At 41.4% G+C, this 13,386-nt stretch overlaps 1 protein-coding gene across 2 annotated transcripts in view; it reads left to right on the top strand.

Moving 5' to 3' along the window:
- The window catches only part of PIAS1 (protein inhibitor of activated STAT 1), a 59,977-nt gene that overhangs the window by 17,591 nt on the left and 29,000 nt on the right, over nt 1-13,386 (top strand). For both annotated transcript variants that reach the window (XM_088172734.1, XM_088172735.1), the window contains exon 2: nt 5,960-6,404. In XM_088172734.1, the coding sequence (XP_088028860.1) occupies nt 5,960-6,404 (445 nt within the window). The remainder of the gene's footprint in view (nt 1-5,959; nt 6,405-13,386) is intronic.

Here is a 13,386-nt window from a genome sequence, read left to right on the forward strand (position 1 = left end):
AAAACCCCACAGGGTTCAGTGGTCAAACCCTGAATTTGGGGTGTGTGATCTCCCAGTTTGGATCTGACAAAACCCCACAAAGTTCAGAGGTTAAACACTGGATTTGGGGTGTGGGGGTTGGATGGATCCCATAAAAAACCCCATAAAGTTCAGAGGTTAAACCCTAAATTTGGGGTGTGTGGGTTTGGATGGATCCCATAAAAACCTCACAAAGTTCAGGGGTCAGACACTGAATTTGGGGTGTGTGGGATTGGATGGATCCCATAAAAACCCCATAAAGTTCATGGGTTAAACTCTGGGTTTGGGGTGTGGGGGTTTGGATGGATCCCATAAAAACCCCACAAAGTTCAGGAGTCAAACACTGGATTTGGGATGTGGGGGTTTGGATGGATCCCATAAAAACCCCATAAAGTTCAGGGGTCAAACACTGAGTTTGGGGTGTGTTGGATTGGATGGATCCCATAAAAATGTCTTGGGATCAAACCCTGAATTTGGGGTGTGTGGGATTGGATGGATCCCATAAAAACCTCACAAAGTTCAGGGGTCAAACTCTGGATTTGGGGTTCAGGGGTCAAACCCTAAATTTGAGGTGTGTGGGATTGGATGGATCCCATAAAAACCCCATAAAGTTCAGAGGTTAAACACTGGATTTGGGATGTGGGGCTTTGGATGGATCTCATTAAAAACCCCACAAAGTTCAGGGGTCAAACCCTGAGTTTGGGGTGTGTGGGATTGGATGGATCCCATAAAAAACCCCATAAAGTTCAGGGGTCAAACACTGGATTTGGGGTGTGATATTTGCCTGGATCTCACAAAAATCTCTTGGGATCAAACACTGGATTTGGGGTGTGTGGGATTGGATGGATCCCATAAAAACCCCACAGGATTTAGTGGTCAAACACTGAATTTTGGGGGCTATGGTTGCCCAGTTTGGATGGATCCCATAAAAACCCCACAGGGTTCAGTGGTCAAACCCTGAATTTGGGGTGTGTGATATTTGGATGGATCCCATAAAAACCCCACAAAGTTCAGGGGTCAAACACTGGATTTGGGGTGTGTTGGATTGGATGGATCCCATAAAAATCTCTTGGGATCAAGCCCTGAATTTGGGGTGTGTTGGATTGGATGGATCCCATAAAAATGTCTTGGGATCAAACCCTGAATTTGGGGTGTGTGGGATTGGATGGATCCCATAAAAATCTCTTGGGATCAAACCCTGAATTTGGGGTGTTCAGGTATGGAATAGCATCTATGAACTTACTAAACTTTAACTGAATTTTGGGATTTTTTGGTGTTTAGGTAAAAAAAAGCATCACTGGGTTAAATTTCCTAAAATTTAACTGAATTTTGGGGATTTATTGGTGTTTATAAAATAGCATCACTGAGTTAAATTTCTTAAAACTATATATATATATAAAATATTATTATAATTAATAATTTATAATTATAATATATATTTCTATATATTAATATAGATATATAAAGTATATATCTATATCAATATACATTATATAAATGATATTATATCTAGGATATGACATGATATTATATATTATGTTACATTATATTATAGTTTTATTTATACTTACATTTATATTATTTATATTTTATTTATTTATTTAATTTATTTATTTTATTTTTATTCTTCTGCACTTTTTTATTCCTCTGCATTTCACCTTTCTGCTGGTGTTTTGTTACTTTATTTCCCGTTGGGATAGAAAAAATCAGAATATTTTAATCTGAATATTGATGCTAATTAATTCAGAGGTGGGGCCAGGAATTTGCTGCTCTTGGGGTTTGTACCTGGCAGGTGCCACTGATCTTTTTGCTCAGGAAAAAAGAAAAGAAAAAAAAAAAAAAAACATTTCCCCAAGCAAAACTTTTGAGTTTTGAGTCTTTGACTTTTTGCCCTTCAGCTGCAGCTGAGCCAGAGAGAAAATTGGAGAAATTGAATTTTTTTCATGGATTTTCTTGGTGTGTTTGGCAGAATTTGGGGTTTTTTCCCTGCTCCAGACAGGAGCTGGGATTGTGATGAAATGAGATGTGAGAGAGAAAATTTGAGAAATTGGGATTTTTTCATGGATTTTCTTGGTGAATTTGGCAGAATTTGTTTTTTTTTTCCCTGCCTTAGCCAGACAGGAACTGGGATTGTGATGAGGTGTGAGATGAACCAGAGTAAATTGGAGAAATTGAATTTTTTCCATGGATTTTCTTGGTGAATTTGGCAGAATTTGGGTTTTTTTCCTGCCTGAGCCAGGGAGGAGCTGGGATTGTGATGAGGTGACATGTGCCACAGAAAATGGGAAAAATTGAATTTTTTCCATGGATTTTCTTGGTGTGTTTGGCAGAATTTGTTTTTTTTTTCCCTGCCTGCTCCAGACAGGAACTGGGATTGTAATGAGGTGAGATGAACCAGAGTAAATTTGAGAAATTGAATTTTTTCCATGGATTTTCTTGGTGTGTTTGGCAGAATTTGGGTTTTTTCCTTGCCTGAGCCAGACAGGAACTGGGATTGTGATGAGGTGTGAGATGAACCAGAGTAAATTGGAGAAATTGAATTTTTTTCATGGATTTTCATGGTGAATTTGGCAGAATTTGGTTTTTTTTCCCTGCCTGAACCAGACAGGAACTGGGATTGTGATGAGGTGTGGGATGAACCAGAGTAAATTGGAGAAATTGAGATTTTTTTTTTTTTTTTCACGGATTTTCTTGGTGAAATTTGGACTTTGAACGGTGATGGCATTAAAGCCTTCAGCTGGAACCACTCGTTCTGTTGAAGAAGTGTTTGGAAAGCATTATAAAAAATGTTTTTTTCCACGTTTCCAATCTATTTGTTTCACTTTTCCTTTCGGCTGTCAGCACTTCAGCTCGTTAAAAAGTTTTGTTAAACTTTTTTAAATCTTGGCACTTCAGATTTGAGAATGAACGTGGGGAAAAAAAAAAAAATAAAAAATTCGGAGCAGCGTTGGAGAATGAATTTTTTATTTTTTTTTTGCACGGTTTGAAAGGGTGGGAGCGTTTGGCTACAAAATATTCGGGATATTTTGTGCTTCCTTGCAGAGGATTCAGGCGAGCTGTCACATCAGGGGACTTTAGGCATTGTCTTTCTTTAGGATTCCTTGGCAATCCAGAATTCTGCAGGGATATTCATCATTCCGGCCCTTTTCATGATGAACAAGCCCCTGAAATGGATTTTTTTATCAATAAAAAAGCACATTTTTCAATTAAAAAAAAAAAAAAATAAAAAAACCCAGGCCCTGAAGTTGATTTTCTGGCTCCTTCCCGGCCAGTTGCTGCACACTGGTGAGGACTGGTTGCACTGGTTTGGGAAGGGTTTTTCTCGGTTCCTGCACAAAGTGAAGCAGGTGACAAGTTGTACCAGTGTGATTCACGTCGGCAGGCACGAAATGACCGCGTTAATTAATGGTAATTAACAGAAGGCAAAGCCCAGCTCCCCCATCCCAAACAGGACGGGCAGCTCTGATGGGAGAAGCACAGGTGGAATGGGAAGAAATTTCCTTTTAAGCCCAGTGACAAATGGAATTTTATCAGTCTCCTTTTAATGGCATCAATAATTCCCTTTCTTTAACCTGCTCGGATTGGTTCTGCTGCATGGCACAAAGTGAGGGAGGAAATGAAAATGGGAGTGAAATTCCGAGCTGCTGTTTGGGGCTGAGCCTTGGCTCACCTTGGATATTGGCCGTGGAGAATTGCTAGAGCAAGAGAAAAATAATTCTAGAGCAAGAGAAAATAGTTCTAGAGCAGTGGAAAATTAGTCTAGAGCAGTGGAAAATTAGTCTAGAGCAGCAGAAAATGAGTCTGGAGCAATAGAAAATTAGTCTAGAGCAGCAGAAAATGAGTCTAGAGCAATAGAAAATTAGTCTAGAGCAGCAGAGAAGGAGTCTAGAGCAATAGGAAATTAGTCTAGAGCAATAGAAAATGAGTCTAGAGCAGCAGAAAATTAGTCCAGAGCAATAGAAAATTAGTCTAGAGCAGTATAAAATATTCTAGAGCAATAGAAAATTAGTCTAAAGCAATAGAAAATTAGTCTAGAGCAATAGAAAATTAGTCTGGAGCAGTAGAAAATTAGTCTGGAGCAGTAGAAAATGAGTCTAGAGCAATAGAAAATGAGTCTAGAGCAGTAGAAAATTATTAATAAGTGATTAAAAAAGAATTAGAGTTACAACTTTTATATTGCACCGAGTCCTCTGCTCAGGTTTTTGCAAACAGGGTGGAAACACCTTGAAAAATCTCTCATTGCAGACTTGAAATCCTGAGCATTGGGATAAATATGGGATCATTATAATAAATTTGGGAGCATTGTAGTAAATAGGGGAGTATTTTACAAATATGGGATCATTGTATTAAATTTGGGACATTTGGAATAAATACGGGAGCATATTTCTTGCAATAAATACGTAATAAATAATAAATAAATGTAGGAATATTGTAAGAAATGTGGGAGCATTATCAAAGGGGGCAGAGCAGTGGCACAGAGCCTTTACAAACTTCCATCCTCCTGAGCTTCAGGGCCTTTCTGCTGTGGGTGATGTGACAATTGATAAAAGATTGGTGTCAATCACAAAAGCATTGGGGTTTGTATAAACCAGAATATTCAGCTCTGAACTGAAGCATAGATAAAGGAAATTACATGATCAAATAATTCTGTTTAAAATCACCTTGTTATTTTATGTTGTATTATGTTACATTAGAATATGTTCTGTTTTTCAAATAAGTTGTATTGGTTACCAGCTTGCAAAGTCAGACTTCCCAAAAAACCCTTCCTGCCTTTGTGTGATCAATACTGATCAATGATTTTCCAATAGCCCTTCCTGCCTTTGTGTGATCAATACTGATCAATGATTTTCCAATACCCTTCCTGCCTTTGTCTGATCAATACTGATCAATGATTTCCCAATACCCTTCCTGCCTTTGTCTGATCAATACTGATCAATGATTTCCCAATAGCCCTTCCTGCCTTTGTCTGATCAATACTGATCAATGATTTTCCAATAGCCCTTCCTGCCTTTGATCAATGCTGCCTATCCCAAAAACCCAAACTCCCCAAACTTCTCAGGTGGTTATCCCAAAAACCCAAACTCCCAAACTCCCAAACTTCTCAGGTGGTTATCCCAAAAACCCAAACTCCCAAACTCCCAAACTTCTCAGGTGGTTATCCCCAAACCCAAACTCCCCAAACTTCTCAGGTGTTTATCCCAAAACCCAAACTCCCAGAACTTCTCAGGTGGTTATCCCAAAACCCAAACTCCCAAACTTCTCAGGTGGTTATCCCAAAAACCAAACTCCCAAACTTCTCAGGTGGTTATCCCAAAACCCAAACTCCCAAAACTTCTCTGGTGGTTATCCCCAAACCCAAACTCCCAGAACTTCTCAGGTGGTTATCCCCAAACCCAAACTCCCAAAACTTCTCTGGTGGTTATCCCCAAACCCAAACTCCCAGAACTTCTCAGGTGGTTATCCCAAAACCCAAACTCCCAAAACTCTGGTGGTTATCCCAAAACCCAAACTCCCAAAACTCAGGTGGTTATCCCAAAACCCAAACTCCCAAACTTCTCAGGTGGTTATCCCAAAACCCAAACTCCCAAATTTCTCAGGTGGTTATCAGATGGCTGTCTGTGACTGATGATGTGTGAATTTGTGTAAAGATGTTTATTCAACCACCACTGCTTATGACAACAAAACCCCAAGAATTATTGATTACAGTGAGAGCCCGCAGTGTGAGGAGAGGCTGAAACCGAGCTTGGCTGGGGAGTGCAGTGAGCAGTGACCCCTCACCTTCCCCAGCCCTGCTTGCTCTGTATATCGAATAAAACAACCTAAATTTTGCTGAATTTGATTTTTTATCTCTCATTTTTTAACAGCGAAGATGCTGGAAACCCCATCAGTAATTATGTGTTGTGTATTTTTTTTTTTTTTTTTTTTTTTTAATTTTTTGAAGCAAATGGTGATGAGCCTTCGAGTGTCGGAGCTGCAGGTTCTGCTGGGTTACGCGGGGAGGAACAAACACGGCCGCAAACACGAACTGCTCACCAAAGCCCTGCACCTGCTCAAGGCCGGCTGCAGCCCCGCCGTGCAGATGAAAATCAAAGAACTTTACAGGAGGAGATTCCCGCAGAAAATCATGAGCCCGGCCGAGCTGTCCCTGCCCTCCGTGCACTCGAGCTCCATGCCGGCCGCGCTGTCGCCGTCGGGCATTCCTCAGCTTTCCTACGACGGTCACCCCGCCACGTCCCCCCTGCTGCCCGTGTCACTGCTGGCACCCAAACACGAACTGGAACTGCCCCACCTCACATCGGCCCTGCACCCCGTGCACCCCGACATCAAACTGCAGAAATTGCCTTTTTACGATTTGTTGGACGAGCTGATCAAACCCACCAGCCTAGGTAAGGAATTGGGGGGGGGGTGGGAAAAGGGTTTGGGGGTACGGGGGGTGAGCTGGGCTCTGCAGCACCCACCAGGGCTCTGCCATCACCTTCAGCTCTTTGTTCTCAGAGCCAGAACTATTAGAAAGGTGATTGAGATGATTCTCCTGTTCAGGGTTTGGATGGTTATTATATTTTATTTAAAAAAAAAATTCCACAAAGTGTGACACAAAGCACCTCCAGCTCCTGGCTGGAAGTGGGGAAATGGCTCCAGCTGAGGCTGCTCCAAAGCCTTTTAAATCTAAACAAACCAATAAAATTTAACACCTAAATTATTGATCCTCCTGACCCATTAATGGATTCCCACCACCCTCAGAGTGACCAACCAAAGGTCACTGCCCGAGTTCTGTGAGGAAGAAGAAGATGAACAAGAAGAAAAGACACCACCCCAAATTCTCCATCTTGTCCCACATCCACCACTCTACATAAAAACCTCAAATTTAAACCCCAGTGAAAACACACACACCTGACCCACTGCACACTGGGGATTTCTAACTCATTATTCAGATTTCCTAACTTATTATTTATATTTACTAACTCATTATTCAGATTTCCTAACTCATTGTTTAGATTTACTAACTCATTGTTCAGATTTACTAACTCATTATTTATATTTACTAACTCACTATTCAGATTTCCTAACTCATTGTTCAGATTTACTAACTCCTTATTCAGATTTCCTAACTCATTATTCACATTTCCAAGCCTTCTCCGAGGTTTCAGCTCCAGAGCAGTGTTTTCCAGGGGGGGAAACACAGAAATCTCAAAAATTCCACATTTTTGAGATCCAACAATTCAGCTGCTGCTGCAGCAGCAAGTGGTTAAATATTGCATCACAGCAGTGTTTAGAGAATTGCTATTTTTGGGAACTTTTGGAACAGATTGTTCTGCATGGAGAGACATCTTACCTAACACTCATTAGTTGCTTTAGCTGAGCCTCTAAATATGGTTTAAACATCCGTTATTTTTCAAGTTTGTTCCTTTCAACAAGAAACAAACTAAATCTTAGAGAAAAAAAAAAAAATTAAAAAAAAAAAACATTTTACTTTCGGTAGTTCTTATAAACCACGGAGTTTCATTATTAGAAAAAAAAAAACCCAAAAAACCAAACTAAACAAAACTACCCCCAAATCTGTCAAGTTTTTAAAATGTTCTCATCTCTGCCAGGCTGGAAATTTGTTGGATCCATCACAGTGTGAACATGTGAATTTAGGGAACTTGTGCTTCTTTTCAAGTCGTGGCTGCTTTTCATGCAGCTGAAATTTTATTTTATTTTATTTTTTTTTTGTCTGAAGGTTTAAATCACTGGGAAGAATCTGCTGTTCCCAGAGCATTCTGTAATGTGAGATTTTACAATTTAACTTCTGACACTCCTCAGCGTTGCCCCAGTGCTGGGGATTTCTGTGTTTTGGAACTTTCTGCTGCCTTGAAAAATCCCCAGGAAAAAAAAAAACAATAAAAAATTCCCTGCTGCTAGGAGGAGCAGATTTGTCAGAGGAGATCTGGGCAGAGAGGGTGGGTGAGTGAGGAAAAAAAACCAAAAAAACAAAAAAAGAAAAGTCCTTTGCAGAAGAAATCCCTTGTAAACAAAGCTGAGCAGGTACCCTGAAGGGCTGGGGGGTGGGAGGCTGCTGGTGAATTGTGTATTTTTATTTTTTTTTTTGGTTTAGCTGCTGTAATTGAGGAAAAAACAAAGATTTTGACAATTTGATTTCTGGTTCAGGTGATTTTTCCACCTGATGTGTGAGTTGTGTAATTTTTTGTTGTTTTAGCTGCTGTAATTGAGGAAAAAACAAAGATTTTGGTAATTTGATTTCTGGTTCAGGTGATTTTTCCACCTCATGTGTGAGTTGTGTATTTTTATTTTTTTGTTTAGCTGCTGTAATTGAGGGGAAAACAAAGATTTTGACAATTTGATTTCTGGTTCAGGTGATTTTCCACCTCAGGTGTGAGTTGTGTAATTTTTTTTTGTTTTAGCTGCTGTAATTGAGGGAAAAACAAAGATTTTGATAATTTGATTTCTGGTTCAGGTGATTTTTCCACCTGATGTGTGAGTTGTGTAATTTTTTGTTGTTTTAGCTGCTGTAATTGATGGAAAAACAAAGATTTTGTTAATTTGATTTCTGGTTCAGGTGATTTTTCCACCTGGTGTGTGAGTTGTGTAATTTTTTGTTGCTTTAGCTGCTTTAATTGAGGAAAACCAAAGATTTTGATAATTTGATTTCTGGTTCAGGTGATTTTTCCACCTGATGTGTGAGTTGTGTAATTTTTTGTTGTTTTAGCTGCTGTAACTGATGGAGAAGCAGAGATTTTGATAATTTAATTTCTGGTTCAGGTGATTTTTCCACCTCAGGTGTGAGTTGTGTGATTTTTGTTTAGCTGCTGTAATTGAGGAAAAAACAAAGATTTTGGTAATTTAATCTTCTGGTTCAGGTGATTTTCCACCTCAGGTGTGAGTTGTGTAATTTTTGTTTAGCTTCTGTAATTGAGGGAAAAGCAGAGATTTTGATAATTTAATTTCTGGTTCAGGCGATTTTCCACCTCAGGTGTGAGTTGTGTAATTTTTTTTTTTTTTGTTTAGCTGCTGTAATTGAGGGAAACCAAAGATTTTGATAATTTAATTTCTGGTTCAGGTGATTTTTCCACCTGGTGTGTGAGTTGTGTAATTTTTTTTTGTTTGTTTAGCTGCTGTAATTGAGGGAAACCAAAGATTTTGATAATTTAATTTCTGGTTCAGGTGATTTTTCCACCTCGTGTGAGTTGTGTATTTTTATTTTTTTGTTGTTTTAGCTGCTGTAATTGAGGAAAAAACAAAAGTTTTGGCAATTTAATTTCTGGTTCAGGTGATTTTTCCACCTCAGGTGTGAGTTGTGTAATTTTTTTGTTGTTGTTGTTTTAGCTGCTGTAATTGAGGGAAACCAAAGATTTTGATAATTTAATTTCTGGTTCAGGTGATTTTCCACCTCAGGTGTGAGTTGTGTGATTTTTTGTTGCTTTAGCTGCTGTAATTGAGGGAAAAACAAAGATTTTGATAATTTGATTTCTGGTTCAGGTGATTTTCCACCTCAGGTGTGAGTTGTGTAATTTTTTTTTGTTTAGCTGCTGTAATTGAGGGAAAAGCAGGGATTTTGATAATTTGATTTCTGGTTCAGGTGCTCTTTGCAGAAGTGCCCTGTATCTATTTAACTTTAATCCAAGCCCTAATTGATTAATAACCATTCCAGGCAGTGCTGCTGGTGTGAGCTATTTTTGGGATATTTTTCTTTTTTGTGGTGTGTTTCAGGGGTGGAAAATGGAAGTGAGATTCCAAGCAGATATTTGGAATCAATCCCTGTCCTTATCTTTTAACTTGAGGAATGTTTGGGGCTTTTGTTCTTTGGGGGGGAATTCTGTTTGTCTGAAGCAATCTTATTAAAAAAAAAACTTTAAATTGAGCTTTTTGGGGCAAGAGCTTCAGTATCCAGGGATGGTTTAAAATCCTGGCATGGTTTGGGTTGGAAAGGAATTCAGAATTTGGAATTTAGCCAAGGTTTCAGCGTCTCCTGCTCGATTTTTTATTTTTATTTTTTATTTTTTTTTTTTTTTTTTCCCCGTGGGATTACTCACGGCACAGGGATAAAGAACTTTTGAATGTGCTCTGGTTTGCCTCCCCCACGAGGATGAGGCAGGGTGGGGTTTGGAATAATTGAAACAGAACCCACTGGAAGAGAAAGAAAATGTGTGTGTGTGTGAGAGAGAATTCACAAAAATCAAATTTCAGATCCTCCTGAAATGATTTAAAACTGAGCAAAACAAATCCTTGGGTTGTTCCCAAGTCCAGGTGGGAGAGCTGGGAAGTTTTGCTACAATTTTGTGTCCCTTGGAGAAGCGATGGTTGTTTGAAGAAATAATGATTTGAGAAAGGCTCAGGGCAGGGGAGTTGCCCAGCAGGACATTTGAGCAGGAATTCTGTACCCAAATATTTCGTGTGGGTGGGTAGCACTCAACTGAGGAACAGATCAGGAAATGAAATCTGCTAAATCTCATTTGTAAGGAGGAAATAGGAATAAGAGAATTCTTCTGTTTGAAGAATTCAAAATGTTCGATTCTTCTGTTGGAGAATTCTTCTGTTCTCAGAGGGATGTGCTGGGCTGGAATTTGGGGATTTCTCCATCCCTGCCCCTCTTAGCTGGGCTGGAATTTGGGGATTTCTCCATCTCTGCCCCTCTTAGCTGGGCTGGAATTTGGGGATTTCTCCATCCCTGCCCCTCTCAGCAGCTCCTTTGGAGCTGGGCTGGAATTTGGGGATTTCTCCATCCCTGCCATTCAGAGCTGGGCTGGAATTTTGGGATTTCACCATCTCTGCCCTTCAGAGCTGGGCTGGAATTTGGGGATTTCTCCATCCCTGCCCCTCTCAGCTGGGCTGGAATTTTGGGATTTCTCCATCCCTGCCCCTCTCAGCTGGGCTGGAATTTCGGGATTTCTCCATCCCTGCTCCTCTGAGCTGGGCTGGAATTTCGGGATTTCTTCATCCCTGCTCCTCTCAGCAGCTCCTTTGGAGCTGAGCTGGAATTTGGGGATTTCTCCATCCCTGCCCCTCTCAGCAGCTCCTTTGGAGCCTGGGCTGGAATTTCGGGATTTTTCCATCCCTGCCCTTCTGAGCTGGGCTGGAATTTTGGGATTTCTCCATCCCTGCCCTTCTGAGCTGGGCTGGAATTTGGGGATTTCTCCATCCCTGCCCCTCTCAGCAGGGCTGGAATTTGGGGATTTCTCCATCCCTGCCCTTCAGAGCCTTGCTGGAATTTCGGGATTTCTCCATCCCTGCCCTTCTGAGCTGGGCTGGAATTTGGGGATTTCTCCATCCCTGCCCCTCTGAGCTGGGCTGGAATTTCGGGATTTCTCCATCCCTGCCCCTCTGAGCTGGGCTGGAATTTCGGGATTTCTCCATCCCTGCTCTTCTCAGCAGCTCCTTTGGAGCTGAGCTGGAATTTTGGGATTTCTCCATCCCTGCCCTTCAGAGCTGGGCTGGAATTTCGGGATTTCTCCATCCCTGCCCCTCTGAGCTGGGCTGGAATTTCGGGATTTCTCCGTCCCTGCCCCTCTCAGCAGGGCTGGAATTTGGGGATTTCTCCATCCCTGCCCCTCTGAGCTGGGCTGGAATTTCGGGATTTCTCCATCCCTGCCCCTCTGAGCTGGGCTGGAATTTCGGGATTTCTCCGTCCCTGCCCTTCTCAGCAGGGCTGGAATTTGGGGATTTCTCCATCTCTGCCCTTCTGTGCTGGGCTGGAATTTCGGGATTTCACCATTCCTGCCCCTCTCAGCAGCTCCTTTGGAGCCTGGGCTGGAATTTGGGGATTTCTCCATCCCTGCCCCTCTCAGCTGGGCTGGAATTTGGGGATTTCTCCATCCCTGCCCTTCAGAGCCTTGCTGGAATTTCGGGATTTCTCCATCCCTGCCCTTCTGAGCTGGGCTGGAATTTGGGGATTTCTCCATCTCTGCTCCTCTCAGCAGGGCTGGAATTTCGGGATTTCTCCATCTCTGCCCTTCAGAGCTGGGCTGGAATTTCGGGATTTCTCCATCCCTGCCCCTCTCAGCAGCTCCTTTGGAGCCTGGCCTGGCTGAATCCCACAATCCCCGATGTTGGAAAAGCCCTCCAGGATCCCGGAGTCCAAGCTTTGATCAGCACCTTGTCACCAGCCCGGGGCCCTGAGTGCCACATCCAGCCCTTCCCGGGACATTTTTTTTTTTTTTTTTTTTTTTTTTTTGTGGTGTGACACAAAGAACGGTTTGTTCGTTTGCAGTGGAGCTGCTGAATCGGATCCGCGTTTTCTGAGTCACCCTCATTGCCGAGTGCAGAAATATCGGGATGGGATGGGGTGGCTTCGTGTCCCAGGAAAGCTCCCTAATTATTTTTATTTATTTATTTTTTTTTTTAAAAATAGAATGATTTGATATATTTGGAGGAAAAGCTGCCCACTGTGGCTTTGATGCAACGGATTGCTTTATTCCCGTGCTTCTCTGTTGTTTTTCTCACGGGATCTAAAAAGGAGAAAAAAAAAGAGAATTTTGGTTGTTTGTGGAGTGAAGCTGCAGCTCTCACTTAATTCCCCCATTTCCAGCCCCCCGGAGCACAGACTGTTGCTAATTGGTTGTTTTTTAAAGCACATTTTCTAAAAGTAACTCCTAACACACAGATAAAGATCCCTTTTGTGTGCTGAAATGTGTTTACTGTCAGGAACAAGGCCCAGAATTTGCCAGATTATTATGGAAGGGACATGAGATATTGAAGCCACATCCAAAAAAAATGCCTCTTGTCACAGCAAATGTCATTCCTAATTGCTCGAGCTCTGTAGTTATTAAAAAAAAAAAAATTTAACTGCTTTAGGGGGCTTAGGGAAATGAAGCTTTTAAATTATTTTTTTTATTTTTTTTTCCCCCCCAATTGAAAGGATTAAAGAGAGGCTGTGAGCTCTCCTCCTTGTTTAAAATCAACCCAAATGGCACCAGGATCATCCCCCTGCAGTTTATTTGCTGTGCTCCAAACACAGCACTGGGGGCTGCATCTGAGCCAGAGAAATCAGAATTTTTTTTTCCTGCAGCCTCCTGCAAGGAAAGGAGGCACAGATCAGTCATTATCCCTCAGAGGCAGCAGAATTCCAGAATTCCATCAGAGCTCCCAGTGCCTCTGCTGAGCCATGGAGGTCTCAATTCCTGAAATTCTGGGTTCTGCTCCCAGGATTTCTGCAAGCAGCAGGTCTGAATTTAATTCTTTAAATTCTGGATTGTCCTACCAGGATTTCTGCAAGCAGCAGGTCTAAGTTTAAATTCTGGATTTTCCTATCGGGATTTCTACAAGCAGCAGGTCTGAATTTAATTCTTTAAATTCTGGGTTCTACTCCCAGGATTTCTGCAAGCAGCAGCTCTAAATTTAATTCTTTAAATTCTGGGCTCTCCTACCAGGATT

This window comes from Sturnus vulgaris, chromosome 13, assembly GCF_052056855.1.
Source record: "Sturnus vulgaris isolate bStuVul1 chromosome 13, bStuVul1.hap1, whole genome shotgun sequence".
Lineage (NCBI taxonomy): Eukaryota > Metazoa > Chordata > Aves > Passeriformes > Sturnidae > Sturnus > Sturnus vulgaris.